Raw genomic sequence first — 26213 nt, 5'->3', positions numbered from 1 at the left:
GTCCTATGCTGCTAAGTGTCCAGCAGCAATAGGAATGAAGAAGATGAGAACTGGTCTTCAGTAGGAAGCTTTCTATGGGACGGGTGGGTAGGGAATAGGACAGAGAGGACAACAGTGCAACAATGAAGGAGGGAAGTGTTCAACCCGGAGGAGGAGGTGTTGACAGATGGTGAAGTATTATAAATGAAACCCTATCAGCAATGGTACTATAAAGCACAGAGCCAAAAATGTATTTGGAAAGGGGCTGTCAGACAGATGAATGGATTATGAAGACATGGTATACAGACACAATGGATACTATGCAGCTGCGAGGAATGATGAAATCATGCAATTTGCTGCAACCCAGTGGGAACTGGCAGATAACAAGTTGAGTGAAGGAAGCCAGAAGAACAAAACAGGATGAGCTCATTGTATCTGCGGTCCACAGGATAACTGGATGAGGAAATGTAGTTTAGTAAAGAGGGGATGCCTAGATCACACTTGACCCCAGAACTTAGGGAGAAGACAGAGAGGGGGAAAAAAATCAAAGGTGAAGGAAGAACATGAGAAAGAAAAGTTATAGGAGATCAGGGGAAGGGGTTTCAGTTATACCTGTGATGTGGGAAAGTAGGGATATATATAGGTATAGATCCAAATAAAAGACCCAGCAACACTAAAAATGTGAAAGCCAAGCTGCAGCCACTGAACTTTGTAATGCGCCTGTCAGAGGGGCAGGCAGGGATGAGGAGGGAATCTGGGAACACTGGTGGAGGGAAGAGATGCTGGTGGTGGGGCTGGTGTTGAAACACAGCCATCAATAATTTTGTAAATTATGGTTCTTTAATTAAATTTTTTAAAGTATTTAAAAATATATAAACATTTTTCAAAAAGTGCCTGTCACAGAGGCAGGCTGGTTGGAGGAGGGGTTGAGAAAATAAGACCACTGATAGAGGGAAGTGGACACTGGTGAAGGGACAGGTGTTGGAATATGCTATGCCTGAAACCCAATCATAAATAACTTTGCAATTTCAAGGTGATGAAGATATAATCTAAAAAATCAGATTGATTTAAAATATAAGGGCTAACACTGAACCAAATTGTTGAGGATCCACCTTTGCTATATATCATTTTGCTAAAAATAACAATTTCAAAGAACCAATCAGCAATGTCACTAGGGACTTAATAAACACAGGCAAGTACCTATATATACATGTTTGAAGAACTTCTTTTTTTTTTTTTTCAATAGAGGTAAGCATTTATTCCTTGAGGTTCTAAATTCTATGTTACATAATCCCTCTATAGAATATAGGAGACTTAACTTCTGCCATTGCCAAGCAGAAATTTTCATTATTAGTGTCCGCACACCAGTCACATCCTGATAGTCAAGTATGGCAGCATAATTGCATGCCATTTCTATCAGAACTTAAGACTAACATGCAGGTGTATTGATCTCACATGCCAATGACTCAAGCACCTTTGACTATACAACCAAAAAAGTTGCTGGATGTTTCTTTCACTGGAACTACAAGAAACCAAAGTTTACGAGTAGAACTCAGTTCAAGATTGACATCCACAAAGGTGGATCTAAGGAAGCATGTTGTGAAGAACTTCTTAATGTATTAAAAGCACATAAGCATCTATATACACAATATAGGAAGTATATAAATTTGTGGCAAAATGGTTATTTCTGAAATAAAATGTTAGTGTAAATTCTCTGTTTCTTAGTCACCATGATATTAAAAAGTTATTCATGACTGCATTTCAGGCATACAATGTTTTGACATCTACCCCTTCACTGGTGCCCACTTCCCTCCACCAGTGCTCCTTCCCACCCTATCTTCAACCTCCTATTCTCCATAGATTTTTTTTTTAAATGTTTCTACCTTGCTTACGAAACCAGGACAACCAGACAGATCTGATGAAGCCTGGGAGTCAGAAGAAAAAGGCACCGATTTAGCATGTGACACCAGGGAGCTCTAGTGTTTTGGAGCTTCACTCTGTGTCTTTGAGTCTCAGTTACAGGATCAGAAAGAGAGTAGAGGTAACAGTGATAAGCTGCCTGACTGACTGTGACACTTACATGACATGAATGATCCAAGAGCACTTTGAAATGTGTAATACACACATTTAAACTAAAAAGACAGCGAGGAAACTTGATTAGAGGCCAAGAAGGAAAAAATGTTAGGCAACTACTTGCAGAGTGTGAAAATCTCCATTTGTTTTCAGAAAATCTTGGCAGCCTAGAATGCATTACAATTTCAAATTTCTCTATTTCAATTTCTGCACATTTAAGAATGAAAACGTGATTTAAGAATTCTGAGTTTAGTCCGGAAGGGGAAGGGTTTTGTCCCTCGGCCTTTTCCCCTTTGCGGCAGCATGGCGACTGCCACCTTTCAGAGACAATTGGACAGAGAGGTAGGAGCTTGCAGTGATGCAGCATGTGGGAAATCTTGCGATGGGTGGGGCAGAACAGGCCCTGCTCCCCACCCAAACGAGACCCCAAGTGGCTGCCCATAAACAGCTCCTGTGCTCCTAACAGCCATAATTCCAGAGGCACACAAACCAATCTTGGAATGCAGAGGCTGCAGGCAGAAATACCTCTGGACTTAATTACTAAAAAAACAGAATTCCAAAACCGTGCGGCCGCTTTTGTGACCGTGCAACATCATATGCTCTTCATTATCAGCAATAGAAAACAAATGATCTAATGATGCCTTTTTAGCAGGTCTAATTGTTGGGGGGGAAATTCAAAATAACAATAGTGGGTTTTCTGTCGAAAATTGAATGTAATCAAAGTAAAGAGAGAGTAAAAATCATCTGCCACACAGGCAGGGTGGGGAGTGGGATGGGGGGGGCGTATACTGGGGTTCTTGGTGGTAGAACATGTGCACTGGTAAAGGGATGGGTGTTTGATCATTGTATGACTGAGACTTAATCCTGAAAGCTTTGTGACTCTTCTCCTGGTGATTCAATGAAAAAAAAACAAAACAAAGAATTCTGAGTTTAGGGTCTGGAAAGATACAGATACAGATACAGTGGGTAGGACAATTGCCTTCCATGCATACAACCTGAGTTTGATCCCCAGTATCACGTACAATCCCCTGAGTGTCACCAGGGTAGAGCCAGCCAGGAGTAAGCACTGAGCCCAGCCAGGTGTGGGGGCAAAAACAGTAATCGGGGCTGGAGTGATAAGACAGTGGGTAGGGCACTTTCCTTGCATTTGGTCAAGCAGAGTTCCATCCCTGGCATCCTGCATGGTCCCCCAAGCCCATCAGATGTAATACTGATTGCAGAGCTAGGAGCAACCCTTGAGGACTGCTGAGAGTGACCAAATAACAACAACAACAACTAATAATAATAATAATAATTCTGAGTTTAGGGGTGGAGAGAGAGCTCAATCAGCTAGGGTGGATGCTTTGTAAGCAGGAGTCTCAAGTTCAATCCCCAGCATGGCATAGTCAGGCCCCCTCAAACCTACCGAATTAGGAGCGATACCCCAAGCATGGAGCAGTTATGTCCCCACCACCACCAAAAGGAATGAACAACAACAACCAAAATGAAAGAATTGAATTGTGAACCAGAGAAATGGTATAGTGGGTTAGGTCCTTGTCCTGCATGCAGCTTGCAAGTTCAAGTATGTCTTGCAAGTTTAACCTCTGGCCCTGCCTATTTCCCCTGAGCACCTCCAAAAGCAACCCCTATGCAGGGAGCCAGAATAAAGCATAAGCACTGCTAAGTTTGGCCAAACACCCTCCAAAATAAAAATAATAATAATCTGAGATTAATAAAGATAAATGCTCTTATACAGAATTCTAGTTATCATTGCATTTCCTATTATTTAGCATAGGCAACCTGCCTAAAATATCAGGGATGGATAAAAAAGGGAGGCATGTGAATGGTTTTTATATCTGACAGGGTTTACCAATGCCATGGTCTCACCTTAACAGTCTCATACCAGCAGGGCTGCTTGACTTGATAGTAGACTACTGATTTGTACTCAGAAATGCCTTCATATCCAGCACCAGGATGAATTGCTTTCTTTGGATGAAAAGAAAAAAATTAGAGGGGATAATAGTCATAGTATGGCAAAGAGATCCTATACTACTAGGGTGGGCCTCCTACAGTCCAAACAACCAGGCTGTGCCTTAGACTGCTGATATATACAATGAACAGAGTAAATATGAACTTGAGAGTCTAAGCGTACAGAAGTATGTTGACACACTCATGGTCTAACTTTTATTTCCTTTCCTAACCCAAGACATATACTTTTTTTTTGCTCCTGGAACAGTGGCCTAGTGAGGGTGACCAGGAGCTCTGGTTCACATGCAGACACACCGCTAGGTAGGGCAAAGATGACAATATACATGAGGAAGAGATGGGGTTGTATATGACAGTGTCCTGGCACACCTGTGCAATGAGGCTCAAGGTGAACTAACTGAATCAAGAACTTGTTATTTAGATTCCAGCACATATCTAAATCAATACAAAGGAGCCATGTTTAGGGGAGACCAGTTTCTTTTATCCCCATCCCTTGCCTCTCCTTCACACGGACATCAGAATCAAGACTGACTTCCCTGGGACAGTGGCTCAATGACAGATCACAGTCTTTGTATGTCTGAGGCCCTGAGTTTGATCCCTGGCCCCAAACTCAGGGATCAAAGCTGGGGGAATAATAAGAATGACCTGCTCAAATTGGTGTTTGTTGGCACACTTGGACGAGCTCCGGACCGAAAGCCAGAATACGTAGATCCCGTCCGAGCTCCACCACTTGCTCCTATGATTTTTTTGAGCAAAGAAATTATCCTTTCAGAGCTGAGTTTCCAAATACTCAAAACAAAAGAGCAGCAGTAGCTGACAACTGTGCTGACCCAGATCTCCACTGATGTAGTAGCTCTACTGGACAGATGTCCTCTGCTGTACCTCAGCCAAAGGGGAACATGTGCCTTCAAATGCATCTTGGCATGCAGCTACTTTCCCTTAAGCCCCTGGAATTTACTGGGTCTGAGGCAAAACACAAAAAACCTTGAAAATAATAAAGAACTTCTGCAGCAGAGGCTCACACATGAAACCATCAAGGACTTGTTATTCCTTTAGCAACAAAATATGAAAATTAGAATCTAGGGGTCGGAACAATAATACAGCAGGTAGGGTGCTTGCCTTGCATGCAGCCAACCCCCGTATCTCCTATGGTTCCCTGAGCCCCTGCCAGGAGTGACCCAAGTGCAGAGACAGAAGTAAGCATGCCAACACACACACACACACACACACACACACACACTCACTCACACTCACACTCACACTCACAAAACCAAAAAAGGGAAGTAAGATTCTAAACAAGCTTATGATGTACAGAGTAACGTGGTGAGCGGGCCTTCAGCATATAGCTTGCGGTCAAACATTCACATAAACAGGTTGAGAAAGCCATTTACAAGAACCTGACGACTGGGACCATTTTTACAAGAGCAGGATGGTTAGCCAACAGGAACAGATAGATCAGCCGTCTGGATATCTATTGTTATCTCCCCTAGTTGCCCCGGGTGCCATTAGTTACTTCTAGTTTTACCTTAAGACTATGACGCAAGTAGATTGAAGCCTAAGCATACGTAAGCTTTGTGGAGTTACAATAAAGTAGCTTTTGCTCAACTCTGTGTTTGTGTGTGTGTGTGTGTGTGTGTGTGTGTGTGTGTTTGTCTCCCCTCTCCCTATCACTCTCACACCCTCTCCTCATGAACCCCGTTATCCGATTCCTCAGGACAGGACAGAGTAAAGGCTTATCAGAGAATAGGCTTTTTAGAAAAACTGGTAAAGGCACATCATAAATTAAACAGATGTCACGTTTTTCCCTTATGAGAAAGCAAATGCACCAGAATGTGGGAACACTTAACATCTAAGCAAGAGTCCATTACTATTATAGGAAAGAGGGTGAGGACAGCAGGGATTCTGGGCAACGTCACGTACTTCCTGGAGCTTGCCCTCCTCATCATACACAGACATGGTCACCTCCACATTCTTCGGGGTCTTCTTTTTCCCTTTGTCAAACTCCCCATGGATTAGGGTAACATAAATATCATTACGAACATCTCCTGCAAAACAGGAAACCCAAACTGTGAGTAATGCTACCATATCACTTTTAATCTTAAGATACAATAAATATATGAAAAATGAAGCAAAGAACTGGAGGGATGGTTTAAAGGGCTGAAGTGTATGATCTCATGCATGAGGCCTAGGTTCATGTCAGTACCATACAGTTCCCCAGCACCACTAGGAGAAGCCCTAAGCACCATGGGGTATGGTCCCTAGGGGAAAAGAAATAATAAAACATCAAACTGTATACATACTGTATACACACACACACACACACACACACACACACACACACATTATTCTCGTTAGCTTACCTCATCTTCTTTCCATACATAAGGTGTTTTTTTTGCTGTTTTTTTTTCTTTTTGGGTCACACCTGATGATGCACAGGGATCACTCCTGGCTCTGCACTCAGAAAGTACCCCTGGTGGTACTCAGGGGACCATATGGGATGTTGGGAATCGAACCTGGGTCGACCGCATACAAGGCAAATGCCCTACCCGTTGTGCTATCGCTCCAGCCCTACATAACGTGCTTTTATTTTTTTATAATGTGTTTTTAAAGTGAATTATAAACATGAGTTTTCAATGGTAATCTACTTTTTAATGAACCTTTATATTTTAGTAATAATCAGATGTTGTATTTTAATGTTTTCCTGCTTTATTTTCTGTTTGGACCACACCCAACAATTCTCAGGGGTCACTCCTGAGGATGGGATCCCTGGTGGTACTAAGGATTGAACCTGGGCAAACTGCATACAATGCAAACATCTTGCCCTTTGCCATCTCTTGGGCCCTATATTTTAATGAGTTATAGCAGCAGATTTTTAAACATTTTTCTTTTTTATTGAATCACCGTGAGATAGTTACAAAGCTTTCATGTTTGAGTTTCAGTCATATAATGATCCCTCCACCAGTGCACATTTTCCACCACAAATGTCCCCACTATCTCCCCCATCCCACTCCTCCCCCTATCTCTATGGCAGATAAATTCCCCCAAACTCTCTCTCTACTTTTGGACATTATGGTTAGTAATACAAATACTGACAGGCTATCATGTTTGGTCCTATATCTATTTTTAGCATACATCTCCCATTGGAACTATCCCTCCAACCATCATTGACTTAGTGATCCCTTCTCTATTCCAGATACCTTCTCTCCCAGCTCATAAGGCACGAGTAGCAGATTTTTTCCCCCAATAGTGCCTTAGAGAGTGTGATATGTTAACACATCTGAAAATAGTAAAGGCTAAAATTAACCAAATGCTTACTAAATGCATTAACTTTTAATCACTGAGCAAACTAAGATACTATCTCTGAGAGCCTGTAGAATTCTTTGTATTCATTGAATCAGCTTAATTGTGCTTATAAATACTGAAAGAATTTCTGCCTACTATACATATATATTTTTAATCAGTAAAAAATACAATTTTATAAACTTGGGGCCTGGTTTCAAAACTCAATTCAGAAAGAACATTTGCGCCCAATGTTCACTGCAGCTCTAATTGCATTAGCCCAAACTGGAAACTGCTCAAGTGTCCAAGAACAGACAGAACAAAAAGCTATGTTACAGACGCACAACGGAATACTACTGACAAGCCAAAAATATGCAATGTGCTGCTACGTGAATGGATGGGTCTTAAGAGGATCATGCTGAGGGAAGTTGAAAGAAAAGAAACACAGACTGAGTTCCATCATATGTGGGATAATAAGGAAACACAGTGAAGAAATAGCAAATCCCGAAGACAACAGAAAATGAGAACTAGTATTCAGTATGAAGCTTATCATGGGAGAAGAAAGGCTGAGGGCAGGGTGGGGAGTGTCAGTGGGATGGAGAAGACTGAACAAAGGAAGTGGACACACAGCTGGAGGGTGTGGTACTAAAATTGTTTTTTTCCGTTTTTCCCTCCCTCAGTTTCTGGGCCACACCTATCTGTGCTCAGAGCTTCCTACTGGTTCTGCACTCAGGAATCACTCCCAGCAGTACTCTGAGGACCACAAGCAGTTGTGACGATTGAACCCAGGACAGCCATGTGTAATACAGGAACCTTACCCATTGTTATCTCTCCACAGCCTCAGTGCTAGAAGGTTTTGTACATGAGACCCTACTTTTTTTTTTCTTTTCGTTGGTGGGGGGGGGGGGGTTACACCCGGCAGTGCACATGCACAGGGGTCACTCCTGGCTCTGCACTCAGGAATTACCCCTGGCGGTGCTCAGGGGACCATATGGGATGCTGGGAATCGAACCCAGGTCGGCCACGTGCAAGGCAAAAGTCCTACCTGCTCAAGCCCCGAGACCCTACTTTTTGCCGTATCAATTTAAGCACAATTTACTTTTGCCTAAAGTAAATTTAATGGTCTTTTTTTTTGGGGGGGGAACACACCTGAAAGTGCTCAGGGCTTACTCCTGGCTCTGTGCTCAGGGATAACTCCTGGCCAGGCTCAGGAAACCATAAAGGTTGCTGGGGATCAAATCTGGATCGGCTGCACACAAGGCAAGATGCAACACACTGTACTATCTCTGCGGTCTCAAAATAAATTTTTAGACTGCTGTGCCAAAACACAGCTTCTTCACAACAACGACAAATCAGGGCTTGGGAGACAGCTCAGAGTACGGGAGCGCATGGCTTGCATATATAACGTCCCAAGTTCCATCTCCGAAACTTCATGACCTTCAAAGCACTGACAGGTATAACCTAGATGACCCAAGCATCCCCCAGCTAGAGCACCTACTCAATCAGGAAGAGTATCAACAACAGTGGTCCAGGTACCCCTGAGCAACCACTTCCCAAATTTAAAAAAAAAGGAATTTTTTTAATTGCTTCTGTGGAGATGACTCCAAGAGCTGGAGAAGGATGTATTCCAGAGCATGGGGGAGGGTTTAATTTTTTGAAATTAAATTGCTAAATATATAAGGCCTGTTGTAAACAAAAAAAATTAAATATGGTCGGGGCCAGAGAGAGAGTAAAGTGGGGAGGCACTTGCCTTGCTTCAGCCAAGACTAAATGTACAGGATTACAAGTTCCAAGAGGGAAATTAGAGTAAGACTTTACCAGTTTTCAAGAGAGAAGAGTGTTGGAAATAGCACATAGCATCTCTCGACACAACATGATAGTAATTGAATGTAAGAGAATGGAGTTCATAAGAGGGGCACTGGGGCTAGGGACTTAAAGGCAAGAAATACAAAGAAACCCAATGAGTGGATGAGATCCCCCAAGTGAAAAAATATGAAGGGGAGATTGTTGTGGATTGAACTGTCTCCCATCTAAAAGATTTCTGTGGAAATACTAACCCCTAGGACCTCCAAATGTGGCTATTTCTGGAGAGAGGCACTTTAATAGGGTAATGAAGGAAAACGAGGTCATATGATGGGTCCCCTTGGTAATATGGTGACTTTACAAGAAGAGACACCAGACAGAAACCAAGGGAAAAGTGCCAACTATAAGCCACACAAAGAAGTCTCAATCTCCAATTCCAGCCTACAGACCTGTGAGAAAATCAGTGTTTGTTGTTTAACTCTAGTCCATGGCACTTTGCTTTTAGTGGTCCTACAAAAGCAATACAGAATCTTAGGACCAAATAGAGCTCCAACATCTAAAATAAGGTAGGGGCCAGAAAGATGAGTTTAAAATGTTGAACACATGCTTTGCATACTGGAGATCTCAGCTCGATCTCCATAACCACTTGGTCCTTGAGCACCACTAGGAGTGACCACATCTCCCATCCCAAGCAAACCCTCCAACCATTATTGACTTAGTGATCCCTTCTGCATCCCAACTGCCTTTTCCCCCAGCACATGAGGGCGACTTCCAAACCATGGAGCGATCGCCCTGGCCCTTGTCTCTACTGTCCTTAAGTGTAAGTCAACTGTCCTTTTACAAGTATCTGCTGCACAGAAGGATGCACTAGAGGAAATAGAACAAGGGACTCTAGCAAAGTACTAACCTGGAAGTATTATTTCAGGGAAGCCCATTTTCCGAGCTATTGCGGTTGATCTATCCACCAAGTGAGAAAAGTTCTTCTGAACCTGCGTGAGGTCGCCCGGCAAGAGCTTCAAGGACACCCAGAGCCCTTAAAAGAAATAAAAACAAACATTCAGTTTTCCATGTGACCGACATCCTAGACATACACCGAACCAGTGAAAAATTGATATGCCTTGTATTTACACACAGATGCCTATTTAAAAGATTAAATTATCCCTACTTCTCTTATATTCCTCATGAAACTCCAATTAAAGGCACAATATGACTTCTTAGGGAATCTGATGAATGTAAAGAGAGCTTGTGGAAAATAAAACTATATCTCTTTTACTGAATCCCTAAACTTGTAGTACTGTAAACAAACTTTACCTCGGTTTTTTTTTAAAGAACTACTAAATATGTATTAATAACCAACAAATAAAAGACCAACCTATATGTATCAAAACATAAAACCATAGCAATATGTGACTGGCGGTTTCTCTTATATGACTTGGTATAAGAGAAACAAAAACCAATGGAGGGGCCACAGAGACAGTGCAGGAGGTAAGGTGCTTGCCTTGCAAGCGTCTGGCCCCTGTTCAAATCCCCAGCATCACTTCTGACTCCCCGGAAGCACTACTAAAGGTCACACCTGATCACAGAGCCATGTACAGACCCTGAGCACTACTGGGTCAGGCCTCAAAAGGAATTAATTAACAAAAGTAAACTGAAATATATTGAATATATATATTATAGTCACCATCACTGGACACATCAGTAATTTAATATGTGGCAATTTAATATATGGCAAAATAGACATAATTGCTAATTTTTAAAAAGGAACAATTTCGGGCTGGAACAATAGCAGAGCAGGTAGGGCGTTTGCCGGGCACGCGGCCGACGCGGGTTCGATTCCCAGCATCCCATATGGTCCCCTGAACACCACCAGGAGTAATTCCTGAGTGCACAGCCAGGTATGACCCAAAAAGAAAAAAAAAAAAAGAAATTCATAAATTCAGTGAGGTAATTTTCTTGGTTAAAATAGTCAACCTGGGGCTGGAGTGATAGCACAGTGGGTAGGGCATTTGCCTTGCATGCAGCCAATCCAGGTTCGATTCCCAGCATCCCATATGGTACCCTGAGCACTGCCAGGAGTAATGCCTGAGTGCATGAGCCAGGAGTAACCCCTGTGCATCGCTAAGTGTGACCCCAAAAAAAAGCCAAAAAAAAAAAAGTCAATCTAATTTTATAGTACATCTTTTCATTTTATAGTACATATTTTCACTTAAAGTTCCAGAGGCCACAGAGTTCAGTGGTACAACACACACCTTACTTGTATGAGGTTCTTACATTTGACTGGAACCAAGAATATTAAAAATAAAACGTAGTGGAATAAATTTCTAATAAATTGCATAGAAAAAAGAAACAGTGAAAGAAAAAAAACAAGTTAGAGCTATTGAATAATAAAAATAAAGGTACAGTGGATTTGTCGGCAAGAGACTGAAAAATCACAAAAACAAAAGAAATCTGAAAATCTGAAACAAATTAAGTTTTAAATTTGACAGAACAGTAATAAAAAAAAATCTAGAGTTCATGCCCAATTCAATCAGCTTAATCAATAGCTTGAATAAATACCAGTGCTCCTATATTATAAAAATAAATAAATAAATAAATGAGGCTGGAGCAATAGCACAGCGGGTAGGGTGTTTGCCTTGCATGCGGCCGACCCGGGTTCGATTCCCAGCATCCCATATGGTCCCCTGAGCACCACCAGGAGTAATTCCTGAGTGAATGAGCCAGAAGTAATCCCTGTGCATCACCGGTATGACCCAAAAAGCAAATAAATAAATAAAGTAATAAATAAATTAATTAATTGAAAATTTCTAACTCGGGGCCAGAGCGATAGTACCTGGTGGCTAAAACATTTGACTTGCACATCACTGAGCTGGGTTCGATTCCTGGCATCCCATATAATCCCCTGAGCACCACCAGGAGGAATTCCTGAGTGCAAAGCTAGGAGTAACTCCTAAGCATCACCGGGTATGACCCAAAAAGACACACAAAAAAAATCTACAACTTACAAAGACTTTTAAGTTTTATTTTGAAAATTTATACAACAAAATTAATAAGTTTTATTTAAAAAAATATAAATCCTGGGGCTGGAGCAATAGCATAGCAGGTAGGGCATTTGCCTTACATGCGGCCAACCCGGGTTCGATTCCCAGAATCCCATATGGTCCCCTGAGCACCACCAGGAGTAATTCCTGAGTGAATGACCCAGGAGTAACCCCTGTGCATTGCCAGGTGTGACCCAAAAAGAAGAAAGTAAAAAAAATATATATATATATATATATATATTTATATAAATATATCCTATTAAGTGTAAGAATCTTCCACTTTAACTGAGATAATATCTAAGATATGTAGCACAAATATGTTTCATTCTTGGTTTTCTGATTCTTTATTGATTCCTCATGCCTCTTCCTTGCCCAGAATAACTGTGTATCCATGGGAAACTAAATGTGTTGAAAATAATGTTTCCTCATTACCTCCACTTTCATAATAAAGAAAAATGACTCTGTATCTTAAATTATCCAAAAGTTGTCACTATCTTCGTCTTTACATTTTTTATTTTAAACAATGTTTTCTGGTAATTTGAATTAAAAATGCAATTTCGGGGCTGGAGTGATAGCACAGCGGGTAGGGCGTTTGCCTTGCACTCGACCGACCCGGGTTCAAATCCCAGCATCCCATATGGTCCCCTGAGCTGAGTGCAGAGCCAGGAGTGACCCCTGTGCATCGCCAGGTGTGACCCAAAAAGCAAAAAAACAAAAATTGCAATTTCAATAAGCCAAACTTCCTTTTCAAGTGGTGCCAATAGAATGGAATACAAAGTTTCTAAAGAGTTCCTTAATAGTTTTGTTACCGAAACCATTGTTTTGTATTAATAATACTCATTTGTAGACTTTGGTCTCCTTCCTCTTAGTTTCAGGCAGCATCATGGAATAAAAATATTCAGAGAATAGTACAAAATAATCCCTGGATCTGTTTTTCTCTGTGCACCAGCAGGACTGAAGGATAGATAGAAACGAGGAAAGACTCAGGGGATAAAAATCTATTTCATCGAATTTAGAAAACACAGCTGTGATCCAATCCGTGCTAGGTGCATGCTCAGAGTTGTCAGTGCTCAGTGGCCCCAGCAGGAAGCTGAGATGGACAGAAGCCAATAGAATTGGCATCATAGGCAGGAAAGATCCTTGCAAGGGCAGAAGTCCCACCACCAACTAAGAATGCCACCTCCACTGATGGCCCCTCCCTGCTGAGTACATAAGCTGTGTACCTTGTCCTTTGTGGTTCACTTCCTTTCCTGCTATCACTTTATTCAAGACCGAAGTGAGTGGCTCATTCTCCCCAATCACATGGGATGTAATCAGTGGTGACATGATTAGCTGTCTCTGCCGAATATAGGTCTCCATTGCTATTCTGCAAAGACAAAAAGGAGAGATAAGGAAAAGAGAGAAAGTGACTTTGGCACAGCCTCGGAAGGTGGTGGGCCCTACAGGAAAAAACCAAACTACAAGCACTACACACACCTGACCAGAGTACCATCTCTTCCTTCCTTTTTTTTTTTCTTTCTTTACTTTCTGTTTGTGTAGGGACCACACCCGGAGGTTCACTCCTGGTGGAACTAGGGGGACCATACGTAATTCTGGGGGTTAAACCTACATGGGCCATGTGCAAGGCGAGTGCCCTACCTGCTGGACTACTGGTTCCCACTTACCACCACCCCCCTCCCCACCCCACCCTCCACCCATACATGTCTCTAATTTAAAACACTAGATTCGGGGCCAGAGCGATAGTACAACGGGCAGGGCATTTGCATAGCATGCGGCCGACTGGGGTTCAATACCCAGCATCCCATATGGCTCCCCAACCACTGCCAGGGGTACTAACCCCTGAGCATCACTGGGTGTGACCAAAAAAAAAAAAAACTAGGTCCATCTAACTTGGGCTCAAGAGAAGGAAAATCCAAGAACAAACAATACCGATGGTCAAATATTAACCAGAGGCCAGGAGCAATGCTTGAGGATCTCTAGCAGGTAGCACAGGTTTCTGTCATGGAATCAAAGGACCGAGCCAAGGGGCAGGACTTTGCTAGCGAGATCTGCCAGCCCCCTCCTGGCCTGAGTTTGCTCACTTGCCAGAGGACGGGCTCACCATATGCCAGGGCCGCCTGCAGACACTCCATGTACAGAGATATGAGTACGGAGCCGTGTTTGGAGGAGGCTCTTAAGATTCCCGGGTGGTGCCAATCGGCATGCTGGGCTGCAGCAGCAAACAGACGTCCTTTGAATGATCACATATGGCCGAGCATGATCGCAGCTCCAAACACAGCCCCCGCTCACTGGACAGCACAAGTGCGATCAGTAACCACACAGCCGATGGGGCACAAAAGGCCCCAGTCTTCCCCGCTGTGGCTCTTTCCACTGCCCGGGCAGCTTGCTCCAGCCCTCTGATCTGCAGCCTAACAAAAGGAGTGTGTTGTGTGGGGAGAACTGGCAGCCGGGGCGGGGGTGGGCGCGGTGGCTGCACCAAGTCACTCAACACCGAAAATTTTTTTTCAAAACCTGTTGTTTCCAAGTGACCCTTTTTTTGTTTGGGTTTTGTTGTGGCTATTGTTTCATTTTGGTGCCACCGCAGGCGGTACTCGAGGTTTGCACCTGGCTCTGCACCCAGAGATCAGCCCTGGTTGTCTCAAGGGACCATACTGGGTGCCAGGGATCGAATCTGGGTCAACCCTGTGCTAGACAAGTGCTCTAACGTAACCTCTTGTACTACCGGCCTCTCCCTATGACACCTTTTGAGATGGTGTGGTCACTGTCACTGTCATCTCATTGCTCACTGATTTGTTCGAGCGGGCACCAGTAAATGTCTCTCATTGAGAGACTTATTATTACTATTTTTGGCATATCCAATACACACAATACACCCGGGTAGCTTGCCAGGCTCTGCTGTGCAGGTCCATCCTCTCAGTAGCTTGCCGGGCTCTCCGAGAGGTGTGGAGGAATCAACACGGGTTGGCCGTGTGAAAGGTGAAAGCCCAACCGCTGTACTATCGCTCCAGCCCAAGATGGTGTGGTATAATATACATATAAAATGCTCCTAACAGTCATTTAAAATATTATAATTACAATTGTCTATAATTAGTCAAATAGTTAATTATAATTACTCTAATATAATATTATAATCCCTATAACGCTTTAGAGATAATTTATGAAAACCATTTGTCACAGATCTTCATTTGTCACAAATCTGCATCATGCACACTGGGTGGCAGCTGCGGGCTGCACTGTGGGTGGTGGTCCAGCTAGGGCCCGGCTCCCAGAGACGGAAAGCATCACTAGTCGGTTGAGACCACCTCAGGGCTCTGAACTTTGGGGCTGGCTGAGAGCTGGGGCAGGAGTTACACAGCAAAGAGTTTTTCTCAGAGGACCTCAATGGTGAAACAAATATGTGAATGAATGCATATTTGAGTTACCTTCCATATCCGTAAGTGGTATTTTTATCTATATTTATCACCAAATCATATATAGAAATATATGGAGCAGAAGAATGTTTATGGTTATGAATACTGACCCTGTTATTTATATATAGTAGATATATATTACATAGTCACATATATTTTATATAACTTTCATGACCCTAAATGCTTCTCTCATACATTTCATGTAAGTATATTATATATCTAATAGCAATATATAATTTTACAGCTATGTGCACAAGAACAGTACTCATATATAAAAGTTAATAAACTCATTTCTAAGTATATATATATTTTATATATTTAATATATTTTATTTATATTTTATTTTATATTGCATATTTATTTGTTCAATATAGTACCATGGTAAATGTAACACATTTATTAATATACAAGTTTAAATATACAGGTATATAGTTATATTGGGAGCAGAACATGTAAATTTAAAAGTTTCCAAAAATTAGTATCAGAATTAAGCATCATTTAGATCAGCATAATTTTGGAGCGCCAATTGTAAGCAGTATAATAATAAGTGAGTACAAATTTTAACTAATATTACTTAAAGATAATAGCCTCTAAATTAATAAGTTAATTACTATTTAGCATAAACTACACACCCTGTTATACATTATAAACTGATCCTAAGATGCTTTTTAAAAACTGAAATATTGAAATTTTTGGAATTTAAATAAAGTCATATATGTTTACTGTAGAAAAATAAAAAACTAAAATGGCAATAATCATCTATTCATATAAGCAGAAATAATCCCTGCTAATAATGGAGTGCAAGCTTTAATACCTAGAATTTGAGGCTTTTAATGCACTGGAACAACTTATATTCCTCTAAGTAATGTTTGATTTGTTTATTCTAGATTTATGCCTACTGGATATCTCCACCAGTAACGAGAAGATATCTGAAGATATCTGGAGACGTTACTGGCGCCCGCTCAAGCAAATCAAAGATCGACGGAATAGCACGTGATACGAGTGATACAAGATATCTTCACATTTTTAAAACTTGGTCAAGACCAAAACCAAGTTCCTTGTTTAAGTTGCATTCCGTCAATTTCCAGTGGATTTATAGGTAATTTCTTCATGTGTATTTATTTCCTTTTCTATCTAATTGTTTTATTTTTCTTGCTGTTTTTGTTCCTGTTACTTGAGGGATGAAGACCCAAACTAATGGAGGCCATGCAGTGCCAGGAACTGAATTCAGGGCCTTTTACACGCAAGGCACATGCTCTACCCCTTGAACCACACTGCCAGCTTCCTATTAATTTTCTATGTTAATACTCATCATTTTTCATATGCATGAAATATTCATTAAATTTATAAACGCATGATGCATAGTCAACAAAACATCTGCAACGTGTGTATATGCATATTGTTGATATATATGTACATATGTAAGTTGTGTGATTAAACCTGTCAATTTTTTAGTTGAATAATTGCTGTGTGACTCAGAAAACCCTCCCACATATCTCTATTATATAAAACTCCTATGTTCCTGCAGTATTTTAATACTCATATCTCTTGCACTTATCTTCAACTGAGATTAATAGTAAGGAAAAGTGATAAAAAGGTATTAAGATCAGGCTTTGTTTTGTGTTTATTAAATGTTAGATGATCTTCTTAACAAATTATTCTGCTTAATTGACTTTGCTTAAGAATGATTCATTATGATTCTTAGTATTAAAAAATGTTTATAAAAATGATTTATAATATAATCATACTTGAAAAATACATATTAACTCAATATTCCTGGGCTGCTTTCTGGAATTCTCAGTTTGTCATCATCTGTTATTGGAGTCGCAAGTTATCGGAGACAATGGCCTTCTCTAAATGACGAATCTTTTCCTGCTGGGATAGCCTAGCCGCCTTCCCCATGCGGGGCAAGTGGAACACAGCGGTGTCAGCGGCAAGGTTTACAGCTTGACTTCTTCCAAGAGACAGTGGACAGGACTTGCTCACCAACTGCTTCTCAGGAATGGGGGCAGTGGAGTTCTGTGGGAATCCTATCGCCCAGGGAGGCCGCATCTCCACTTGCAGGAATCTGGGGTGCTTAGCCCTCCACTCTCACAGATCCTTAACTCAAAGCGCGGCCCACAAACCAGCTACATCACCTGACAGCATCTTGGGTGCAGACTCCAGATTAACTGAAGTCTGGTGTTCTAAGAGAGGCACAGGGACAGGTACACAGTCTCCTCTATGAGCTTCCATGGGGAGCTCAGGGCTTCCCATGGGACTGCTGGTGTACAGGACACTTGCCCAGAGTAGATACACTGAGCCTCTCTTTCTGTTGTTTCGGGCCACACCAAGCAACGCTCAGGGGCTAATCCTGGCTCTGTGCTCAGGGATCACTACTGATGGGTTCGGGGGACCATCTGGGATGCCTGGCATCAAACCCAGGTTGGCCGTGTGCAAGACAAGAGCCCTACCTGCTGCACTATCTGTCCAGGCCCCACACTGGGTATTTCTGACTCTTCCACAGCACTGCTCACTGCTCTCTTCTGTTCAAGACAGAGGCAATGTCAGCCCTCATCTTCCTCCAATCAGTTTGTGTAGAACTGAGGAAGTTCTCTCACCCTCATAAAGCCCAGTATAAGGGACTTTGAATCCTCTTCTGTCAACTCCTATCTGACAACTGTCAGCCAAGACTTTCTTTCCTTAACTGGGAAATGGTTTCACGCACCTGGTTATGTGTTAATACACCATGCAACAGGCTAATCTAGGTCTCAAGTCACCTGGGAGAAATGCCAAAGTACTTACTGCTGAAAGGGAATAAAATGCTGCTTTTCTTCATCATCCACCTTCCCATGAATGATATCAGTAATGTCCATCACTAGGAAAAAAGATAAACGCAATTAAAGAAACCAACAGGCCTCAGTGAGTTCCTGTGAAAATGTCAGCATCGATCAATAGAACATTAGGGGAAGAAAGATACCAAGCGGGGGTCCTTTCATTTCTTTGCCAAAGGAGAGGCCTATGTCCCCAGCCTAGCAGGGGAGCAATTCATTAGGAGCTCAATGAGAGGCTTGGGTTTTCTCAGCTCTTAGATAACATCCACTAAAAAGCTCTATAAGACTGAGCTGCTAAACTCCTGATAAACTGATAAGCTTGAAACCAGATTTTATTTTTCAGAAACCCTGCCATTAGAGAAATAGACAACACTTATTTTTTCATTTTGCATAAGTGTCACAGAATTAAAGATCTGGGAGAGAAACTCAAGCTCTGAAGTGCTCAGACACTGTTTTACATGGTGCAGTGTCACCTGGTTTTTATAGAAACTAAGGCAAGCCAGGGCAGTGGTGGCAAAAAAGGAAAAGATGATGAGAAAATCTGCTTTTCTATGCATATGAAGAATGTGTTAAAACTACTGCACATATTCTTTTTTTTTGTTTTGCTTTTTGGGTCAACCCGGCGATGCACTGGGGTTACTCCTGGCTCTGCACTCAGGAATTACTCCTGGCGGTGCTCAGGGAACCATATGGGATGCTGGGAATCAAACCTGGGTCGGCTGTGTGCAAGGCAAACGCCCTACCCGCTGTGCTATTGCTCCAGCCCCTGCACATATTCTTTATACAGGGTTTAGCCTAATTTTAAGAAACAAGAAAAGATGGGTAGTGGGGGTACGGGGTTTGCCTTGCATGCAGCCGACCCAGGTTCATTTCCAACATCCCATATGGTCCCCTGGGCACCGCCAGGAGTAATTTCTGAGTGCATGAGCCAGGAGTAAACCCCTGTGCATCGCCGGGTGTGACCCAGAAAGAGAGAGAGAGAGAGAGAGAGAGAGAGAGAGAGAGAGAGAGAGAGAGAGAGAGAGAGAGAGAGAGAGAGAGAGAGAGAGGAAAAGGTAAGTAACTGATCCAAGGTAAGGCATTTTCTGTGGTAAAGCTGGGGAATGAACCCAGGAGTGACTGATTAGCAAAGTAGAATTATTAGCTCTATTCCATAGCTGCTGAAACTAGGGACGGCCCATGGTAGAGAGGATTCTCTGGTTAATAAATTTCTATCTAGTCATAAAGCACAGGTTAATGATCTACAACCCCAGATAGCATGTTTGGAGATTTAAAAAATGGGTTATGAGATAATGTTCTTATGACAAAGTAAAAGTGGGAAAGACGTGCCTTCTCAAAGTAAGGGAAATAACAGAATTTTAGAGTGAAATTGAACTGCAGAAACAGGAGAAAAACATCAACTTGCTGTCAGACTTTAATGGGACTCTGCAAAAAATTATATTAAGAATTTTTACAATTATTAATATAATTGTATATTATATCTGAGGCAATCTGCTTCCCCAGGTGAGCGGCTCAGTCTTCCCTCTGCTTCACCCCCACCTTGCCCCCGGACCCCTGGCCCAGCAGAACTGCAGAATCATCTCTGGGGTTTCCAGAACCGCCTGGCTGAATCCTTCCCTGACTGAGACTTCACAGGAAATGCAGTGAGTCAGCACACTGGAGTGGCTTAACTGGCCCCAACCACACCGGACTAATAATAACTTAACCCTATCACCTACTCCACACCAAAAACTCACAAAGGCAGCCATGGCAGTAAGCAGTCACAGAACTCTAAATTACAGCCAGAGGACATGCAGAGCCAAGGACACTGAAAGTCGCCTAGGAACTCTCACAAGGAACCCCAAGCAACTAGTCAGAAACAACAAAACTGGTTGGGAAGACAGAGATACAGTAGCTAACTGAATCCCTCAGAGAAATTTCTAGGGTGTGCAGGGAGAATCAGAAAGCCTCACTCCCAGCCTGCAACAGATGTGATGAGGAAGTAGTTTAGAAAAATATTGCAAAATGTACGGTTGACTAAAATATATTTCACTGGTGAATTGCATTACTACTTCTTTCTAATTTACTACCCTCTGTATTCCCACTCATCCTGATACTCGACACACACACACACACACACACACACACACACACACACACACACACACACACCACACACCACACTTCTCTCTCTCTCTCTCTCTCTCTCTCTCTCTCTCTCTCTCTCTCTCTCTCTCTCTCTCTCTCTCTCTCTCTCTCTCTCTCAAATTTGATGCTGGACTCTCTTTGGCCCATCTTGAACCAATGTACCTTAAATGCTTTTGAAAGAGTAAGTACACTCCTTTCCTTTCTCTTGATTCTCCGTCTGGAAGCTACGTCCCCTCTGGTCACCATGAGCAGCAAGTGAAAAGAGTGGGGCTGTTCAGGAATGTGTGACACATAGTCTCAGGGGCGCGAGAGGCACCTCATTATGCAAAGGACCACAAGGTCAAGCCCGCTAACATGGAGTTTCCCAACCTGTGTTCCGGGAGCACCTGATGACATTTCATTGATAGCTGTCAAAATGTCTTAGTGAGCAAGATGTTAATAAAAATCAGGATTCATTACATCATTTAATAGAACTACAGTGATTAAACATCATTTAACCCACTACGAGGCTTGTGGAAAGTTGTAGATTAGTTTTAAGCCAAGGACCCTCATGAAAGTCAATAACTGAAAACGTGAGATCTAAGCTGCGACCACTGAAACTGTGTCTATGTGCCTGTCAAGTTGATGGGGATGGGGTGGGGGGTGAGGTGGGGAGGGAATATGGGAACACTGGCGGAGGAAAGTTGACACTGGTGATGGCACTGGTAGTGAAACATATTATAGGTCTAAAACTCAACGATCAATAACTTTGTAAATCACAGTTCTTTGATTAAAAAGGAAACAAAGACAATATGCTATTCCCAAATTACAGTTCCTACCCTCAGGAGAGAATTACATTGCCCAGGAATGACTAGGTGGCTGCAGGAAGGGAGAAGGCGAGCAGTCACAGGGAGGCCCTAATGTATGCAAGACGCTGTGCAGAGCACGGAGCGGAAATAGAGGATCAGGATCTACTGGCTCCCAGCAGCACCCGCTGCGTCTCATGCTGACAGCACACCGGACTAGCGCTGGTTTTCCTCTTCCCTCCCTCTTCCCTCCCTCTTCCTCATCTTATAACTTAACAAGTGTGTGTGTTAAAACAACATAAAATTTGCCATATGAATCATTTTTAAATGTATAGTTCAGCAGCAGAAAGGATTTTTTTTTTGCTTTTTGGGTCACACCTGGAGATGCACAGGGGTTACACCTGGCTCTGCGCTCAGGAATTACTCCTGGCGGTGCTCAGGGGACCATATGGGATGCTGGGAATTGAACCTGGGTCGGCCCGAGTGCAAGGCAAACGCCCTACCCACTGTGCTATCGCTCCAGCCCCAAGGATATTTTTTAAAAGACATTCACATTGTTGTACCATCTATCCCCTAACCATTTTTCATGCTAAAACTGGGTACCAATTAAACACTAACTCTCCAGCCCCCCTAACACAGACACAGACACAGACACACACACACACACACACACACACACACACACACACACACAGAGCAGCCCCTGGCAATTATTATTCTACTTTCCGTCTCTATGAATTTAATTATTCAAGCCTTTCTGTGCCTATATGCTGAATACTATTTCACTGTATTGTCATTACACATTGACATGTTGTTGTTATTATGTTAGTGCATATCCATTCATGCATCAGTGGACATTTAGGTACTTCTTCCTTTGGGTTTTGTAAATAATGCTTCTGGGAGTCTGAGCATCTGAAGACCTGCCTTCAATTTTTTTTGGACACACACCAGCAGGAGGGTCACCAGATAATTCTTCTGCGTGCGGTTCTCTGAGAACCAGTCACACCGCTTTCCACAACGACCACACAACTTTCCATTTGAGTCTGAGTCCTTCTCACCTGCCACCCCAAAAGGTCTTCGGAGTCCACACGTGTGCTTTTTCCCCTCCTTCAGCTCCATGTGGCCCACGCGGACGATCTGGCACACGAGGCTGATGCGGGGCCGGATGAGGTCCGTGCTGCTGAGGTCCTGTAGGGGGCACAGAGAGGAGCACACAAAAGGAGCGGTGACACTGTGCCACCCCGTCACCTGCAATTCTGAAACTGGTACCACTACTTCTGTACTTCCTAACACCAAAATGCCAGCAACATTCCCTTTCTCCACATCCGTCCCAAAACTAGAATGGTCAGGGCCAGAGCGATAGTACAGCATTTTCCTTGCACGCAACCTGCCCGGGTTCGATCCCCAGCATGTCATAGGGTCCTCTGAGCACCTCCAGGAATGATTCTGAGAGCAGAGCCAGGGGTAACTCCTGAGCATCACGAGGTGTGGTCCCCAAAATAAAACAAAAAAAAACTAGCATGGTAGCAAAGAAAAAAATGACTTTTTATTCTGAAAAGGAATTATTTGGGGTGGGGGGGGCGGAGAAGAAGGATACCCAGTCATCTCAGGGCTTATGGCTCTCCACTCAGGAGTCACTCCTGGCAGGGTTGGGGGACCATATCTGGTGCTGGTCACACACGTGCAAGGCAAATGCCCTACCTGCTGTACTGTCACTCCAGCACACACAGAAGAGCGTTTGTATTACCCAGGAATGCCTTCAAATTGACAACCAGCTCATAGTCCATCTTCAGTCTCGAGTTTAACCGTTTTAGCAGGCCGTGCAAAAACCAGGCACTGCCTGTCACTGTAGCTTTATCTCCTGCCAGGACATAGCTAGAGGAGTACAAGATACACTTTGCTGTCAAATGAAATTAAAACCTGCAAGACAGTGACATGGAATGGGCGTCCACACACACTGGAGATATTCCATTTCATCTTCCAAATAATCCTATGAGGCAACTGCAGCGCAGAAATTTGCATGTATTGCGCACTGCAATTATGCAAGTTTCATGAGCGGTCTCCATTGAGAGTTCCCGGCTGTATGCTGATGAGTGAAGACATGAACTGATGATATACCTCTGCGGCTCTATAATGTAGTTTGTATTCTCAGGATTAAATAAGAAAACTCATGAATGAGCTCACATATCTCTCTGATTTTAACACCAGGCATAACTGAGTTATATCTAATTATTTTCATGTAACAGCTGTCCAAGGCCTCATCACTAAATCAAAAATAACTTTCTCAATTAAAAATTCAAAAATCAGCTCTGTAACTTAATTAATTCAAGTATCCAAAATAGGGATATATGCCAATAGTTTGTCAAGCTTGAATGGCTTTGTAAGACTTCCAGTTAGAAAAATAAAGAACCCAGGTGACTGGAAATAAAGTGTGGCTCACTGATTTTATTTAATAATATGTAGTCCTTCTTTATGAATTTTTTGTAGGATATTTAATGACTAAGGAATGTTCACCACATTTTACTTAGCAGAAAAAGGTGGTCATGATAGTTACATACAAGATGATGCTATGTGGTGTTAGACTGGCAAAAGGTGGTGGGCAGGAGGACAGATATCAGCGTTTCTAAAACGTTATTGATTAGAGGGGCTAGAGAGATAGTACAGAAAGTAGGGAGCTTGCCTTGCACTTGTGTTCAATCCACAGCATCCCATATGGCCCCGAGCACTGCCAGAAATAATTCCTAAGTGCAGAGCCAGGAATAACCCCCGAGCATCTCCAGGTGTGGCTCCCTTTCCTTGAAAAAAATGTTCCCAATTACAGAAGCCAGAGAGAGTGCAATGGGGACAGGAAACTTTCCTTGCACAAAGTAAACCTGGGTGGTTTGGGGCCACACCCAGTGGTACTCAGCACTTACTCCTGGCTCTAAGATCAGGGATAATTCCTGGCGGGCTCAAGGGACAAATGGGGTGCTGGGGATCCACCCCAGGTCTGCAGCATGCAAGAAGAGCACCACCCACTGTACTATCTCTCTGGTCCCTTCTCTGTTTGTTTAAACCTTCCCAATGGTAACCAGAGGCTACCAGGGCTACACCCAGTGGTGCCAGGGAGACTGTCTGGCACTTGGAATCGACCCAGGGCATTTTCCAGTCTCTGAGCAATCTTACTGGTACTTTTTCAATATACAGTTTGTTTTTCTTCATTAAATGTACACATCTGATAAATACTTTTTTATTTTAGGGAAAAGTAAATAAACTGAGGACTTTTCAAATTCCTGAAAATTGAGGAAATGCTATGTGTTGGTATAATGTGTCAGGAAAGTGTCCTAAACTGTTTTCTTGTGTTACTTTGCTTGATTTTCTGTACATTTACCAGGCAGTGAAGATAAAGAGAGATCAGTGCAAGGAGAGCAAGAGGGCCACTTTGCCCTGGGCTTGGGATGTAAATTCAAGTAATTAATAAGAAGAACGAAATGATGAAATGCATAATTGAATGAACAGTAACTGGGACTACTTCTTATTCACTTTGTTTGGCACTTACCATACACTATGGTTTTCTTGCCATAGAAGTAGTACAACAGTAAGATTTTTTAAAAGGGGAAGAGGGTGCAGGCAAAAGGAAAAAAGGTTTCTGAAGCTAAATGAAAGCAGAGAAGAAATCTACTAATCAGGCTCCACACAGCAGAGGGAAGGGTCTGTTGTGTTTGGTTTTTTTTAAATAATTATTAAAAAGAGCAGAGTTTCTTGCCCCCGCACCCAGCTGTCTTCACCTGGGCCCCTCGGAGGAGGTGGGCTGAGTTTCCCTCCCCACCCCGAGCAGAGTGCCAGCAGCCAAAGACCTTCGGAACCCAGCCGCAGTCATGCTCAAGGCCCCTCTCCACAGGTTCGGACAAGCCTCACACATGAAGGAACCAGCAGAGGAACCCAAGTGTGTGGGACCTGAGCCTGAGATCTCCAAGCCTGCTCAGATTGGGTCTGGGCCTCTTCTGCCCAGATTCCCCATTTTCCAGTAGGTAGGCGGTCACACCCACAAACTGCCCCCGCCCATCGCCATGTAATCCTATCAATGGCCAATATCCAGAGACTGTAAAACCAAGTTCCCGGTTTGATAGGTTTTATATCTTATAGCCTAATTCTCCCCTTCGGAGAACCTGGCAAGCTACAGAGAGTTTCCTGCCTGCGTGGGAGAGCCTGGCAAACTCCCCGTGGCGTATTCATATGCCAAAATCAGTAACAATGATGGGTCTCATTCCCTGACCCTGAAAGAGCCTCCAATGTGGCACTGTTGGGAAGGACGAGTAAAGTGAGGCTTCTAAAATCTCAGGGCTAGGACGAATGGAGATGGTACTGAGACTGCACGGGAAAATCGACGATCAATGGGATGATTATGATGATGATGATGATGATTGAAAAGCTGGATAAGTCTGCATTTACTTATGAATAATATTATCTCTCGCATGCCTTTCTTTCTCATAATCTCTAAACTGTTTTACACACACCAAAAAAGAAAGAGAGAGAGAAAAGGAGAAAGAAAAAGAGAGAGAGAAAAAAACAAAGAAGGGAGGGAGGGAGGGAAGGAGGGAGAGAGGGAGGGAGGGAGGAAGGAAGGAAGGAAGGAAGGAAGGAAGGAAGGAAGGAAGGAAGGAAGGAAGGAAGGAAGGAAGGAAGGAAGGAAGGAAGGAAGGAAGGAAGGAAGGAAGGAAAGAGGGTCTGGAGTGATAGCTTTGCCTTGGATGCAGCTGACCTAAGTTCAATTCCCAGCATACCATATGGTCCCCTGAGCAGAGAGCCAGGAGTAACGCCTGTGCATCGCCAGGTGTGACCCAAAAAGAAAAACTAAAAAAAAAGAAAAAAAAAGAAAAAAAAGGAGAAAAGTTCATTCTTAGCCTTTTCCCTCTAGAGAAGGCCTTGTTCTCGCTTCAATACATTGTATGTCTCTTTCCG

The 26213-nt window shown here is 42.8% G+C and overlaps 1 protein-coding gene and 1 non-coding gene across 2 annotated transcripts in view; both read right to left on the bottom strand.

Annotated features, from left to right (window-relative positions):
* The window catches only part of DOCK5 (dedicator of cytokinesis 5), a 231279-nt gene that overhangs the window by 84360 nt on the left and 120706 nt on the right, over positions 1-26213 (bottom strand). Inside the window, exons 10-15 of the mRNA XM_055144886.1 lie at positions 22331-22460; positions 18332-18404; positions 13361-13503; positions 10007-10132; positions 5938-6062; positions 3919-4017 (exon numbers count right to left, since the gene is read on the bottom strand). Of these exons, the coding sequence (XP_055000861.1) occupies positions 3919-4017; positions 5938-6062; positions 10007-10132; positions 13361-13503; positions 18332-18404; positions 22331-22460 (696 nt within the window). The remainder of the gene's footprint in view (positions 1-3918; positions 4018-5937; positions 6063-10006; positions 10133-13360; positions 13504-18331; positions 18405-22330; positions 22461-26213) is intronic.
* Positions 1332-1578, bottom strand: LOC129406686 (small nucleolar RNA SNORA53). The gene has a single exon (XR_008631161.1). It is a non-coding gene; the product is annotated as a small nucleolar RNA SNORA53 (small nucleolar RNA).

The sequence above is a fragment of the Sorex araneus genome, chromosome 7, assembly GCF_027595985.1.
Source record: "Sorex araneus isolate mSorAra2 chromosome 7, mSorAra2.pri, whole genome shotgun sequence".
Taxonomy (NCBI): Eukaryota; Metazoa; Chordata; class Mammalia; order Eulipotyphla; family Soricidae; genus Sorex; species Sorex araneus.
The sequence above is the reverse complement of the archived record's forward strand: the minus strand, read 5'-3'. Positions and strand labels throughout refer to the sequence as shown.